The 16,337-nt window shown below is 35.5% G+C and overlaps 1 protein-coding gene across 1 annotated transcript in view; it reads right to left on the reverse strand.

Annotated features, from left to right (window-relative positions):
• Positions 1 to 16,337, reverse strand: part of DPYD (dihydropyrimidine dehydrogenase) — a 1,117,227-nt gene that overhangs the window by 780,133 nt on the left and 320,757 nt on the right. Inside the window, exons 6-7 of the mRNA XM_075558725.1 lie at positions 7,580 to 7,776; positions 2,590 to 2,671 (exon numbers count right to left, since the gene is read on the reverse strand). Of these exons, the coding sequence (XP_075414840.1) occupies positions 2,590 to 2,671; positions 7,580 to 7,776 (279 nt within the window). The remainder of the gene's footprint in view (positions 1 to 2,589; positions 2,672 to 7,579; positions 7,777 to 16,337) is intronic.

Here is a 16,337-nt window from a genome sequence, read left to right on the forward strand (position 1 = left end):
AAAACTAAGTATTTTCAATCCCTCCCTATGCTTTATATCTCAAACCTAAGTAATGGCTTAGGTGGTTTTAAAAAGAGAGCAAGAGATGGAAAAGTAAAATTAAAATGGACTTGGAGTTTCAGTGTTGAACACTTTCATCTTTGAAAAACGGGTGTGAGAAAAGTTCTTTACATACTCCATGGCAAAATTAAACTGAAGTAACTTAAACTGCTAATAATCAAAAAGAAAAAAAACATTAAACCAGAAAGATAGGAAGATAAATTAGATCATGCTAGACCGTCAACACAGAGAGGGGCATATATAAGCAAATATATGTATGTTTCACAAAGATGCTGTAGCTTTTTCCTTTTAAACATGCCATGTCAAGGAGTATTAATTTATTTTGCAGAAAGAAGTTATAAGCATATAAAATAAGAATATAATGTGAATTTAACAAAAATACACATCATATGGCACTCTGCACAGACTGCTACTATATCTTGAAGGCGTTTTAAAGAAGAATTATGAGCATGTCTTAATTTATGCAATACATCTATTGCTGTGAAAATGCAATGCAGTTGAAATTATTGACATGATAAATTCAGAAATTTGTAAAATTAACTTCTGATTCATCTTCAATTGGAAGTAACACCTAATATATTAGTCTGAAGTCTCAATAAATAAGCATTTACGTATTTGAGGGAATTGAAATTAAAACTTATATTAAAAGTAAATAACATTTAAATAAATTTTCAGAGTGTATTTTTGTAAAGCAAATAATCTCCCCTAAATGATCTATGTCTAATGTTGTATTTTTATCCTGGGGGTTTCCATTAAACTGAGCACAAATATACAAATAGTTCCCAACTCCTGGTGTATTTGAGTCATGAGGACCTGTACTAATGACCTCTGGTTTTTTTTGTTTCATTTTATGTAAATCTCGTTAATGATATGTATGACAGACAATATTGCAGCATGTCATTTGCTGTTAACCTTCTCAGATTTTTTTTGTAAACTAAAACAGAGCTTGGTTTCTTGAAACCATGAGCGAGCCCAGCAGCAATGACTATACTACAGTCACTGGACAGGTTTGGGAAACAGTGTGATGTTACCCTGGAAATATGACAAAAACAAAGCAAATGACCATAAAAGCAGCTCCCACTAAATGTTTGGAGAGTATTGTTATCCCATGCCCAGCGCTGAGCCAGATGCTCCACTAAGGAAACTCACTACAACTGACAAAATGTCGATGTCATCGAATTCTTCTTCAGTGGAATGAAGTTTCACGATGTATGCTTGACGTATACATGTATTAAAGTACATCTGTAAGTTTCCATATAATGTGTCCAACCCATAAAGACAAATACAGATTGGATGCAAAAACAGATACTTATCTAAAAAAGGCAACACTAATTTAAAAAAAAAAAGCATTCAACTGACTTTAGAACTGATGTATGACAGTCATCTGAATGGAACTGCATTCTAAGTCAAGAACAACCCATAGCGCATTCTTGATTTCAGACTGTCAATTAGGGGCGATAAGGGTCCCTCATTTTACTGATTAATTTTCATCTTCATTGGACAAGCGCAGGGGTAGTTTGTTGATTCGTTTTCAAAAATAACAATTACCTTTACTTACAGAATATGTTGGATAAATCATAATATTTCCTGAGCTATTGCATTATACACGCAGCCCCCAGATTGCGGATGAATGCCACTCTGAAAGAGGTCATTAAATCCTATCCGTGGGTCAGTGGTCAGAGGAGCACACTGTTCTCCTTTGCCTCATGCTAGTGCTAGAGAGGCCCTGCAGCCTTTTCAGGGATCTAAAGGCTGTCCCTGCAACAAGTCAGGCTCTGTGGCTCCGAATGTGTTGGGAGTGGAGGGGTTGGCTCAATGGTTTCAAACTGAGGACGGATTTACATACTCTCAAAGAGCAAGTCAGAGTTGTCTGTGGCTCAGATACATGCAATCGGGTGACCCTATCTCTATGAGAAATGAGCTTTTTTCAAAGAAAAATAGCACAGTGTTCTAGTAAAAAGAATAGCAGCACCAAAAGTTAGATATTAAAAATGCAATGCATTAACTTTTCAGCTAGCTTTAAAAGAAGAATATATCTTGTAGTTCACAACACCCTGAATAATCCAGAACTGGTTTTTGTTGTTGTTTTGGTTTCTTATGCAGCAAAAGGATTATCACATTATCATTCCCAATATGTTGTTTATAATATGCAAAAATAAACCTCTGTAAGAAATCACACTCTAAATTGTGAAATGTGAATATTTCAGAGTGCACACAACTTGCATGGGGGAAATATGTGATTACAGAAAGCAAATCTTTCTATTAGCTGCACTGAACCCCTAAAGCAATTTAGGAATTTGTTTCTTACAGACAATTAATCACATGCAGGCGTGCCAGATGAGAACTATTGATTGCCCTTTTCCAGGCTAGTGGCATTCAGACAGTAGACAGACAAATGCCCTAAGCAAGGGGGAGCATCTTTCGGCCTCAGCCTGGTGTAGGTTTTAATTGTTCTTTCTTAAAATGCATGACATTTTGCTGTTAATCTTTAGTGTAGAGTTTATGCTTTTCTTTCTGAGCAACGTTTACCTTCACACCGAGGTCCTTCATAAGCTCAATCTCAAAATGCACAACATCGTATGGCAGCCGGAACTGAGGGATTTCAGAAGCACTAAAACCAAAAAGATACAAGAAGCATTTAAGGAAAAAAAATGAACAAAAACCAAAACAAAACCACCCCAAAAGGCCTGTCTTAAAAAAGTGCAATGTGACTTTATTGATCTGTATTACAAGGATAGTAGCTATTCTATGGATATTTTGCATATCACAGAATATAGACCCAATGATATCCAAAATTTTCATTGCATGGTAACAAATTATAGTGCAATGTTTCATTTTATTATACATATATTCACCACAAGTCAGAGACAATGTGGTGGCAATTTACAAGAACAAAAGCTGTAACAGAAACTGGTGTGAACATAAATATAAACAATGTAAAGCCAATAATGAATAGAAAATTGGTCAAAAGCAACAACACTATTAGGTTCAGTAAAGTAAGCAACTTAATAACATGTAGTGTATGCAATATGCTACAGTTATTTAAAAGTAATATAGAGATGAACATACCATATATAGTTGAGTATAAGCTGACCTGAATATTCGTCAAGGCACCTAACTTTACCACAAAAACTGCATTAGAAATGTGCTGAGAAGCTTGGCTTATACTCGAGTATATGCGGTGTATGGAAGACTGAAATAATCTACATGTTACTGCTATTGTTGTTAGGTGTGATGGCTCTAGTAGGCACTCTATACAATAGACTGAAACAATGCCTTGTCTTAGACTGCCCTCGCAGTTGGAACTGTTTGAGTCCATTCTTGTAGCTACTGTGGTCACCTCATGCAGGGCCTTCCTTTCTCCTCGATGCTCTGCTTTACCAAGTCTGATATCCTGATCCATGGACTGATCTCTTCTGACTGCAGTTCTTCTGACACCGTTCTGTTCATTCTTCTGGCAGCCCGTGGGATGTTCAACGCCACTCACCAGCACCATGATTTACAGCCAGCCATTCTATGCAGTCTTCTGTCTTCGTTTTCCAGCTTGTATGTGCATAATAGATTATTTTACCACCCATTCCTTAATAAACTAGTTTATACATGGAAGGTAACCTGGAAAATTTCAGTTTAACAGAGGTCCCTCAGTACACATTGCTTCAGATACAGAAATTTCTCACTTTAACTCCTTGCAAGAAGTATGTCTTCACCCCTGTAATACTACATGGATGTTTGAAATGCTGATTTGGAGTGGACACAAGGGTAGTTCAGGATGTGCAATGAATGACCTCACTTCTGTCATTTGGCAGGACCGTGTGGATCAACTGGGTGACAGTGAGTTTATTTTGATGGGTCTGTGAGTTTTATTTGTGTTCAAAAGGTTCCATAGTGACAATGCAGAGAATAACTCTAACACTGAAGTTACTTCTTGTCTATTTTCCTTTCTAAGAATAGAAAACAAATGCTTATTTATATTATGTGATTTATTGAAAATCATTTCATACAGAACAGGAAGGGAGTCATTAAAACCATAGAGATGGAAAGATGGCAAGGTATTTATTTAAATATCCGCAAAACATAACCACTAGGAAACTGAATGCAGTCTGTAGTTTCTGAATGAAGCCAACCCTAAGACCTGTAACTCAGAAAGAAGAGCAGCATCAGTTTTGTGGTGTTTGTGAAGGAAAAAAATAGCTGGGGGTTGTATGTCTGAGTCTGTTGTCCAAGACACTGAACTCAGAACAGATATGATTTTTTTAAAAATCAGTGGCAAAGACGTTTAATTAAACCATGGAAGTAAATGGAACTAGACCTCAAAATTATTTGGGGAAAACATAGTTAAAAATACATCAAATGTGATTTGATAGGAATGATCATTTTGCAAGTTTGTTTTGCTTTTAAACTAAGCTTTAAAATAAAATATAAATTGGCAACTACAATTTCTTCAGTACAATTCATGGAGTAGTACTGGTCAGATAAGAAGACATCTTTCTTCTTGTATATGTATGTTTTTTCATGTATGATGAATTTACCTATCACAACGTATTTTTGTTCTGTTTAAAGTCGAGCTTGCACGCTTGGATATGACTTTGTTTTCATTCCTAGTTTTGAAGGTACCAGATGTGCATTCAAAGAATAACAAGGGCATCATCATGATGGGGGAAGAGAAAGAAATCCTTGGTACAATTTTCCGGGCTTTTTTTCCGCCAATGCAGTTTTCAAAATATTTTTAATTTTCTTTCTAACAATCCCTATGATTTCCCTGTATCCTTCCAATAAATCTATCAAGCTGTCCCATTTGAAACTCCCACCCCCACCCACCAAACAGTCGCCAGTCTTCTGAGCTAACCTCTCGTGAATTTATGAGGCTCAGCAGATCTTCTCAGAAGTCACGAATTCTATGGGACTATTTTTTATTTGTTTTGAAGCCCTCCCTTCATGTGATTTTTACAAGTGTCTTCCTGGAAGAAGTTGTCTGCTGTCATCCTTGGTGTCAGAGACACGACTAAACATGTTTTATTTGGAAGAAACCAGTACATACATAAACAGGAACCCAAATAGCAATATCTTTTGAGGTACATTCACAGTGAAAAAACTGTAACATCTAGAATAGCTAAATAAGAGGATAATTTTTCTCTGATTACCCTAAGTAATAAACATTGAAAATTCATATACGTTAATTTCTATATGGAAAACTATAGTCATGAAATACATTTGTGCATGCAATCCTATCGCTATCCTTATCTTTCTAATTATCATGTTAAGCCTTTTAAACCATTTAAAACCATCCATCAAGGGGGTTAAAAGAAAAGCCAAGATAGAAGGAAAGTAGAGCTGATTATTTTAGAATATTTTGCAGCACCCAAAATTAATCAATCAGTTTTATTCAAAGTAGTAGGGATTGAGTTCTGGATCTCTCTCACCAACACTAGCACTAAAAAAAAAAATTTTTTTTTCCTTTTCAGTGGTTGCTCCACGAATTCACTTGGGATAAAAGAACCTGACTGAATACAAGGAGAAGGAATGATAAAACTTGACATTACCTCTTTAAGCAATTGATTGCAAATATAAACTAATTTAATTTATTGTCCACTACTTTGAAGGTACAAGAGTACGAGAAGCATTTGCAAGTGAGAATATAAATTGACAGGAATAGGCCGTAACTATAAAACTGGTGAAATTTCAATGTCCATTTTCAACATCCTACAATAGTGACACAACCCAAAGGAGCTCACTGAATGCTTCATGGTATTCTTTGGTACTCAGAAGAACCGAAGTCAAAGGAAAGGAAATAAGCAAATAAATGAGCTTAAGAAAGAGGGAGAGAAGTTTGGTCGGTAATGTAGGTGTTACCTGTTCTTCAGGAAAATGTTCAGCAAATATATAAAGACAAACATTTAGTGTTAATTTATATGATCTAGAAATGCCTAGGCATATGTGTTTAAAAAAATAGAGATGCTCACATTCATAATACACTTTTACCAAAATTGTTAATATGGAGTAATTCTCAACAAGGAATATTTTCAATTTAGTCTTCTTGTGAAATGACAAGTAAGGGACAAATATAACTTTTCTATTTTTCTGGGGCGCACAACAATTAAGTTCATACTTTCTAAATTAGCTCACATATTCACTGATGTGTATAATTATAAAAATGTACAATGCTGATATATATGTTGTTTATAGATTATGTATTTTCTAATTATTAAAGCTTGGGTAAAGCACCATTTAAAAAATAGTCTAAATCCTTCCAGTTAAATAATGTCTAAGTATTTTAATTTCCAAGAAAATAAATAAAATAGGTATAATTTTCTAAAATTTGTACTGGTGAAACATCAATACAGAAAAATAATTAATTCATTATCATAAAGTAATTTATTCCTCAGCTTATTTAGTCTTCATAACTTCTTTAAAGAGCCTTCCAACTGTCTGATATGTTTGTCTGATGATACCATTAAATAGGTTTATATTAAGGATAGCTTATCTTTGGTTTAACATATTTATAGTTGACCAATATTCAACTGTGTAAATTATTAACATAGTTTTAGATGCACCAGAAAAGTGTACAAAACATAGGCATGAATTGCAGTCACAAGTGCACTGAATTCATTCTGCGATGCCTACGTAAGATAAGTATATTACTTAAAGAAGGTTGAAGAGTCATCACAATATATTTCTGGATTTAGCAGCAGAGAGGCCAGATGTTATATGTATTTTGTTTAAGCAAGATGATACATTTAGGAAAAACAATAAAATGAGCAATATTATTCACTCAATTTTTTCTTATTATTACACTGCATGCTTTAAGAAAAAATAAATATACATGCCTTACTTTAATTAAGTTTTATTTCTATGTGATCATTAATGTAACATGTGACTACAGTAAATCCTAATTTATTTTAAATAAAACAGACTCTATCTATCTGCCCAGTGTGCTTTGGGATCTGGAAGTCACTGACACAAAGCGAACCTGTTCCATGTCAACGTATGAATTGACACGCGGATAAATGAAAATGGATGGCGTCCTGGCCTAAAATAATAATGGTGATAATACAATATTGATAACGTATTGCTGGGGTAAACACTTCATAAACATATTAGAACATTTTCAATAGACTCTGACATGTAGGATGTTGGTGATTATAAACTGAAAATAAGTTAAGAGAAATTATATAGACAAAAAACATTCTAATATTCTATGGAAATATTTTTCTCTATCTCAAATTGCCTTGATTCATAGGAATAAGATCATTTTCCCCCAGATTGGTATCCAAAAAATATTTTGATGAGATTAATCTTAAATTCATAGAATTAGACAGAGAATTTTTAAAATAAATATTGCTTAAAGCCAACTGCAAAATTCAAAGTGAGTAATGTAATCAAAACTTGAACACTTGGATAAAACACTTAAAACACCATCTGTGCATTTGAAGTGTCTATATGATTATGAACCAATAATATTCATAATTATTTTACCCATTCATTTTTGTCACTATAAGCATAACACAAATGTAGGCATTACCTTAAACCACCAACATAGTCTTGTTTTTCAAATATAGTGATGTCAGAGTAGCCTAATCGAGCCAAAAAGGAAGCACAACTGATACTCGCAGGCCCAGCCCCCAAAAGAGCAATCTTTGCAGAATAGGCTTGAGGCATTTTTTCTGGGGGAGGCAGAGAAGGGTTCCTGATTTGGCGGATGTTCATTGCTTTGAAAACCTGTGGAGAAATCAATTGCCATGATTAAAAATTTAAGACTAACTTTTGTTTTCCCCAAAACATATTTTAATCACTTTTAAATTCCCGTGTAATTTATAATAGCAATGCATAATAAACAGGATTAATATAGAATATTTAAAAATCCTATTGAGACAAGTAAGTGACAATTTATGTATGATTAGCTTTTTCTGCAATCTTGGAAATTAATTTCCATATCCACACCTCCTCTAGGAAGCAATTCTAATTCATCTGCCTTAATCCTTCCTCAGGTCAGGTTTACTACTCTGAGTTTCTATAGCACACTTTTTTGTACCTTTCCTATATCTACCTGGAGCTCTGGAAGCTTAAGTGTTCGGTTACTAATTGACACATTGGTAGTCTGAACACCACAGCTGATATGATGGAATACGTTTGAATTGTCTGTTTTCATAACGATTTACAATCTTTGTGTGGTTTTTATATAATTACATGTCAAAGTGATAAATAAAATGTAGTTGTAGAGTTTAGCCTGTCAATCAGGTCGCCGCTTGATGACCTCATTTGGAGGTGCAACCAAGATAAATGGTTATGGGACGCCGGCCTCTCTCTGCTTTGTAAGCTACGTGGAACCATGCTGAGGCCTGCATGAGTCCTGGGAATGCTTTCTCTACCACTGGATCCACAAGACTGCACCCACTGAAATGTACAGATTTGGGGGCTAATCTTGGACTTATGGACTTGATCTAGACTGGGCTGGGATGTTTTATTAATATACAATTGCCCTTTTATATAAAACTCTTTCTTAGCATATATGAGTGTCAATAAGTTTGTTTCTCTACTCAACCCAGCCTAACACTCTTGGTAACTCTATGGAGCAGTTCTGCTCTGCCTTCTAGGTTTCCATAAATTATAATCAGTTCTATGGCATTAGGTTTCTTTTCCGGTTTTGAACCTAAGTACGGTCAGCTTGTTTCGGTGTCTTTGTTTGTTTTGTTTTGCTTTTTTGTATCTTAGGCAGCAGAATACTAGAATCAAACAAATGTTAGGTATATAAATATATAATATATGTTTTGTATATTATATATACATATAATATGTTTGGATATCTTTTGAAAATATAGCCAGCAGTTAGAACTATCCCTGATGACTTTCAGTTAATATTTTGTTGCCTTCAGGTTATGATAGATTTTTTTTAATGAAAAAACTCTTAAAAACCCTGTTTGAAACACATAAGCCAACCACATTTACAGTTACCAAGTCAATTCCAACCCGTGGTGACCCTACTGGACAGGTACAAAAGTTATGGCAGACTTGAAAAGGAGAGGAAGGAGAGAAGAGAAGAGAAAGAAGGGGAACGGAAAGGAAGGGGAAAGAGAAGCAAGAGAGAAAAGAAGTGTGATTATATTTTGGGATTAATTTTCCCCCAGGGGATTTGTCAGTTTGCCACCAATTAGCAGATGAAGAAAGCTTAGAATCTTGTAGAAGGTCAAGATCAGAAAAATCATCAAGATAATTTTTGTCAATCTTCAAAGACTTGAAAGCCTCAGGTTTTGGAAACGTAAAATGCTGGAAAACTCTAACAGTTTAATTCTTAATCTTCACTAGACAAGACTAATAACCTAAGCAAATAACCATTATTAAAATTGGGAGAGATTGCTGCACTGTCATAATGCAAGGGAAATCACACATGGGGGTGTCAAATGGCTAAGGGAAGTCTTAGGAAGTAAAGACTATAGCCGGAACTTACCAAGGGCCACAGTTAAAAGTGGTGCAAACTACACTTAGACACTCAACCCAGCATTGAAGTAGACTAACTACTGATTTGGATGATTCTATTTTTCCCTTCAATTTATGTATCTACAAATGGTAGAGTTGGTATTTTCAAGAATAAAGCCAATCACAATTTCTGCCATCTTTCAAATAGATAGTTTTTGATCAAAAGTCCAGAAATGCAAATTAAAAAAATCTAGAAAACAGAAGGAAACCACACATAACCCAGGAATGGTAGATGGCCATTAAACTTAAAACAAAAAACTATGCTTCATATATTTGAAATATTCCTACAAGGCATGTGAAAAATGCATGGAATATATGATTTATTAAAAGTAAAACAATGTAAAAGAGGGAAAATATAAAAAATGAAATAAAAACGAGATATATTTAATAACATCTTGGAATTGTTAGATGAAAATATTGGCAAGTTGAAAGCGAGATAAGCAAAAATTATCTAGTCTGAGTCTAAGCAAAAATGCAAAGAGAAAGTAAAAGACAGATAACAAGTCAAGTAATAAAAGGGGTAACGGGAAAGACTAATAAATGTGTAACTGGAGTCTTACAAGGGAACTAAGAGCAAGGTAGAAAGAGGATTTGAATAATAATAATAAACCAGTTGGCCACAAATTTCCTTAAAAGATGGAGTACATAAAGGCAATGATCCAAGAAGTGTTTAAACCATATAGAAAGTAAGTATGAAGAAAATCAGGCGTAGGCATAGCACAGCAGTATTTCTGACAACCACAGTAAGAGAAATAAATATTGAAACCAAACAGAAGCTAGAGAAACAATTGTCAATGAGCAAAAATAAGGTTGTCAGCTTTTTCTCTTAAAAGGCGTGATGGAATTCAGAAGACAAATGCTCTCCTGTAGCAAGATTACTTCTGCAATTCTATTCAGAAGGAAAAACATCCCTCCAAGTGAAAGATGACTAAAGACATGTAGAATTGGCAACAAAAACAAGTACAAAACAATACTAATGGAAATTCTTCAGAAAAATTCAAACTATTTCAAATATAAAAATGCAGAAAAAATAAAGAGCACTGAAAATTATAAATGCATGTACAATTGTAAATGGATATTGCCTTTAAAAGTAAGAGTAAACAAGTACCAGAGGGGGTTTATAATGAATGCATGTAAAAAGCTTCCACCACCCCACTACCATTCCAATGCATTCCATAGGAATATACAGGGCACAGCAAAACCAGGGTTTCCAAGGCTTTAACCTTTATGGAAGCAGGCAACCTCATCTTTCCCCCTTGGAATCAACGATGACCTTGAACCTCTAACCTGGCATACTAGAATGTTCAATTAAGTATGGATATTAACCCTCTAGTTTAGCAGTAAAGGAATGGATTTAAACATATATAGCTGTAGAATGTTTTGGGAGTAGTGGAATTAAAAAACTTTATTTATTAATAAAAAAGAAAAGAGCAAATGATATAAAATTTTAGGAAGTGATGAGAAAGCAGAAATCACACAGGTGGAGAAGACAAACTGTAAGCAGAGTGGTAATTGTATTAAATGTGAGTGTGTTGAAATGTTACTAAACAAACAACTGTCAAAGAAGCAACTCTTAAATATAAAGATGCCCATGATAGGAAGCATTGCCTTTTATTCATTTCCAAATCACAAAGACCCTTTAGGACAAAACAAAACTTCTCCCTAGGGTTCCCAAGGATAATTGTCTCATCTTTCTTCCACAAAAGAGCCAGTGGGTTTGAAGGGTTGACTTTCTATAAGCAGCCAAACACTCACACCACTGTACCGCCAGTGGTTACAGATGGACACAGAACTGAAAAAGGAAAAGAAAGAAAATCAGCATATTTTCACAGGTAGGCTGTGAACTGAAGGACAAGTCAGTGAAGGGAACCCCCAGTCACGTGGGAGAAAGATGAGACAACCGACTTTCACAAACACAACTTTGGAAGAGTCTACTTGGTTCTATAGGGCCACGGTGAGTTGGAAGTGACTCGGCAGTCATGGGTTGGGGGTGGATTGCCTCACAGGCTTCTTTGCATTTGATTAAAACAGTATAATTCTTGTGGCCTCTCTGAGAAAGACAATGGGAGCCTTTTCTTGGAAGTGAGATAGGGATAGGGGAGACAGGAATTGACAGGCTTTTCTTGAAATCACCCCCAAAATACCACCAACTATTTTTAATAAACCCTGTCCTTCAAAGGATATGAAGGACATGAACTTATTTAATATTTAAAGCAATTATTAGAAACATATATTCACAACTACTACCTGTTGAGGTCTAGTGGACCTAAATACTAAATTTCCATATTACCTTAATTAAAAAAAAACACAAGTAGAATTAAAGATGCCATTATCTGGTATATTGGTTTGTGTGCCTATTTTAGCCCTTTGCTGGAGAAGTGATTCTGACTCATGGTAGTTGTCAACTCTTATCAACCTTATGAATGAGACACTGCTTTCTCACAATTGCTTCCATGCTTCAGCCATCTCCTTGGTGTCCTTCCTTTTTTCACTTCCTTTCTAATTCCCAAGCGTGATGTGCCTACCCACAGAGCGGACTCTCTTGGCACAAGTCCAAAGTATATCAAACTAAGTCTCACTATTCTTGCTTCTATGGTGCACTCTGGACAGACTTCTTCCAAGGCTGATAGGTTTTTCCTTTCAGCAGTATATGATGGTTTCAATATTCTTCTCCAGTACCACAAGTCAAAATGCATTGATTCGTCTTTGGTCTTCTTTATTCCATGCCTAAGTTTCACACGCATATGAATCAAATGAAAAATCCATGGCGTGGGTCAGGAACAACTTAGTCCTCAAAGTAATCTTGCTTTTCAATATTACAAAGAGGTATTGTGTAGCACATTGACCTAATGCGATGTATCTTTTGATCTCTTGATTGCTGCTTCCTTTAGCATTGATTGTGGATCAAAGCAAGAAAAAAAAATCTTTAACAACTTTGACCTTTCCTCCATTTAGCATGATGTTACATCCTGGTCCAGTCATGAGGATTTTGGTTTTCTTATATTAAATTGTAATTTATACCTAAGGGTACAATCTTTTATGTCCATCAGCAAGTGCTTCAAGTCCCCCTCACTTTCAGCAAGCACAATTGAGTCATCTGCATTTTACAGGTTGATAATGTCTTCCCTTGACCCTGATGTCAATGGATTGTTGGTTGTATGGTGGTTATGCATTAGGTTGTGATCTGAAAGGTCAGTGGTTTGAAACCACCAGTTACTTCTTGGGAGAAAGAAGGAATTTTCTACTCCCATAAACAGTCACATTTTCAGAAACTCAAAGGCTAGTTCGATCCTGTCCTATCCGTCACTATGAGTAAGCATCAACTCACTGGCTGTTTTGGTGAATCCTGATGCTGCATTCTTCTTCATATAAATCAGGTACTATGATTATTTTCTCAACGCATAAAAATTAAATAAATATAGTAAGAGGGTACACCAATGACACCTACCTTTCCTGATTTTAAACCAAGCAGTATTCCCTTGTTCTATTCACACAACTGCCTCTTGATCCGTGTACAAGTTCAGAATGAGCACAATGAAGTGTTCTGGAATGCCTGTTCTTAAAGTTGCCCATGGCTTTTATGATCCACATAGTCAAATACCTTGGCATAGTCAATAAAACATCTTTCTGGTATTTTCTTCTTTGACCCAAGACCCAACCGACATCAAAATTGATATTCCTTGTTCCACATACTCTTCTGAATCCAAACTCTCTAGCAACTCTCTGTTAATGTACTGCTATAAGCTTTAGTATATTCAGCAACATTTTATTTGCATATGATATCAGTGATATTGTTCTACAGTTTAAGTTTTCTGTTGAGTCTCTTTTCTTTGGAATGCATACACATATAGATCTCTTTCAGTCAGCTAGCCAAATAGCTGTCTTCCAATTTTCCTGGCACAGACAAGTGAGTGCTTCCAGTGCTTCATTAGCTCGCTGCAATATTTCAACTAGCATTCCATCCATTCCTCGAGCCTTGCTTTTGGCTAATGCATTCATTACACCTTGAACTTCTTCCTTTAACACCATTAGTTCTTCCTCCTAAGCCACCTCCAAAATAGTTGAACATAAGCTAGTTCTTTTTCATACAGTGACTGTTTCCTCCTTTGTTTCATCTGCTTTAGCTCCTTGACAATTAAGAGCAAATTTCATGGCCTCCTTGGACATCCACGTTGATTGTTTCTTTCTTGTGTTTTTCATGTCTGTTATTTCATGTGTGACATTCTTGATGTCCTCCCATAGCTTATCAGGTCTCCTGTCATTAGTGTACAATGCAGAATATTTGTTCCTTAGATGTTCTCACAATTGAGTTGGGATTGACTCAAGGTCCTATTTTGGCTCTTGTGGACTGGTTTTAATTTTATTCACCTTTATTCTGAACTTATGTATCAACAATTGATGGTCTATTCCACAGTCAACCTCTGGCCTGGTTTTAGCTGCTGATATTGAGCGTCTCCATTGTGTCTTCCCACAGATGCAGTCCATTTGATTGCTGTGTGTTCCATCTGGAGAAGTCCATGTCTATAGTCGTCTTCTGAGCTGTTCACAAAGGGCTTTTGGTTTGAAGAAGTCACAGGATTTTCAAAATTCTATCATGCGATCTCTATTTTCATTTCTTTTACCAATTGCATATTTTTCAACTACTGTTCCTTCCTCCTTACTTTTATATTCAAATCACCAATAATTATCAATGCATTTTGATTGCTAGTTCAATCAATTTCTTAATGAAGTTGTTGAGGGAATTTTTCAATTTCTTCATTATTAGCTTTTGTGTTTGGTGTATAAATTTGAATAACACTTATACTGATTGTATTTCATTTAAGGCGAATAGACATAATCCTTTCAGAGATAGCATATTGTACTTCATGATGACTTTTTGCAATGACCTTTTAAATAATGAATGCCATGCCATTCGTTTTGATTGTAGCATAGTAAATCATTTGATTTACTATGTAGCATAGTAAATCATTTGATTTTCTGATTCAAAATAGCCAATACCAGTTCATTTCAGCTCACTAATTCTCGAGATATAGATTTTTATGTGCTCCATTTCATTTTGGACACTTTCAAATTTCTTGGACAGACACTTTGCACCAATTTCTGCTCATTAGATTTTTGCATCTTCTCCTCCTTACCATCAACAAATGAAGACACTAAAGATCTCACTCCCACATGTACCCAATTCATGTCACTATGGTTGACCCCACTTAGTGACCTTTGAATGCCTTTGGACCCATGGGGCCCATTGTCTGGCACTGTCTCTGATAATGTGTTCTTCCATTCATTAGGCCTTCTCTATCTGACAATGTTTTATAGCTACGCAAAAGGTTACCAGCAGTGCCTTTCTCCCAAATGGGGAGCCAAGTACTTCCTCAGTATCTGTTCATAGTTTGGAAATTCTGCTGGAATCTGTTCTCTTAGGGTGACCTTGCTAGCATTTGAAACACCAGTGACATAGCTTTCAGCAACATAGAGTACTACAAACTGAGAGACAAATGGTGTCTGACTTATAGTGATCCTACAAACTCAAACTCCACTGCCATTGAATCGACTCTGACTCACAGTGACACTATAGGACAAGGAAGAGACTTGCCCTTGTGGATTTCAGAGATGGCAACTGTTTATGGGAGTAGAAAACCTCACTTATTTTTTCCCGTTGAAAGGCTAGTGGTTTCGAACTACTTACTGGCCTTGGTTAGCAGTCCAATACATAACAACTACATTGCCAAGGCTCCTCTGAAACAGAGTAAAACTGTCCCATACGATTTCTAAATCTGTATCTTTACTGAAGCCCACTGCCCAGCTCCCCCTGCAGGCGCGTTGAAGCATTCAATTGCTAATCTTCAGATTAGCAGCTGAGCACCTAACCAACTCTCAACAATTATTACAAGGCTCTATTTCTCAGCGGAATTAAATGGTATCCTATTGAAGGTTGTGAAAATTTTTATCCAAATATTTATCTGCTTTTTCATATATATAGTTTCTAGGGAGAAAGAATATACTATCTATTTGCATAAAAATTTAGAGTCGTGGAAACCAAAGTGTAGACATGGTCGATACCAGTTGTAACTGTCTCTACATCAGTGAGCAATGTAGAGCCTTATGAAGACATTCATTTAAATTAGAAATATAATTCTGGTATCACTCAAACTTAAGGTCCATTTGTCTCTGTTCCTGTGTCTACACATAATAGATAGATGTTGCTGCTGTTCTATGCCTCTGGCTTTCTCTCCCCCTCTCACTGCCAGAGTCAAGGCTGACACATAGTGACCGCTGTGGGTTCCTGAAAATCTTTCTCTTTAAGAAAATAGAAAGCCCAGGCCTTTTCGTGGGGAGGGGCTGATGGTTTTGAACTGCCAACCATGCTATACTACTAGGCCTCAGCTGCTCCCTGTATTACATAATTGATAGAGATTTAAATTCATGTTATGCTTAAATGAACATGTATTTACATTTTATTTTATCTCTAAGCAACCTGAGAATGAAATTAGAGGAACTTCTAAATTTTAAAAAGTATCTTACATAATAATTAATGAAAATATACTTGAAATCTATTTATTATATCTTCCTAAAGCAAAATGGTTATCAACCCTTTTACATACTTTTGACAGATAAATATTTAAAGTATATTTGTACATTTAACATAAGCTGGGGAAGCAAAAGCTAATGCCCTTTAAGGATTAATTAAATGTTAATTTTTTGTCATGTTCCTTTGAGTACTCTTAGCTTTACAATCTAGTAATTAAAAACTTTCCTCTCCCATGTTAAAATTTATTAACATTTATAAACTAACATTGCATTTTAGC

This window comes from Tenrec ecaudatus, chromosome 1 (assembly GCF_050624435.1).
Source record: "Tenrec ecaudatus isolate mTenEca1 chromosome 1, mTenEca1.hap1, whole genome shotgun sequence".
NCBI classification, from domain to species: Eukaryota; Metazoa; Chordata; class Mammalia; order Afrosoricida; family Tenrecidae; genus Tenrec; species Tenrec ecaudatus.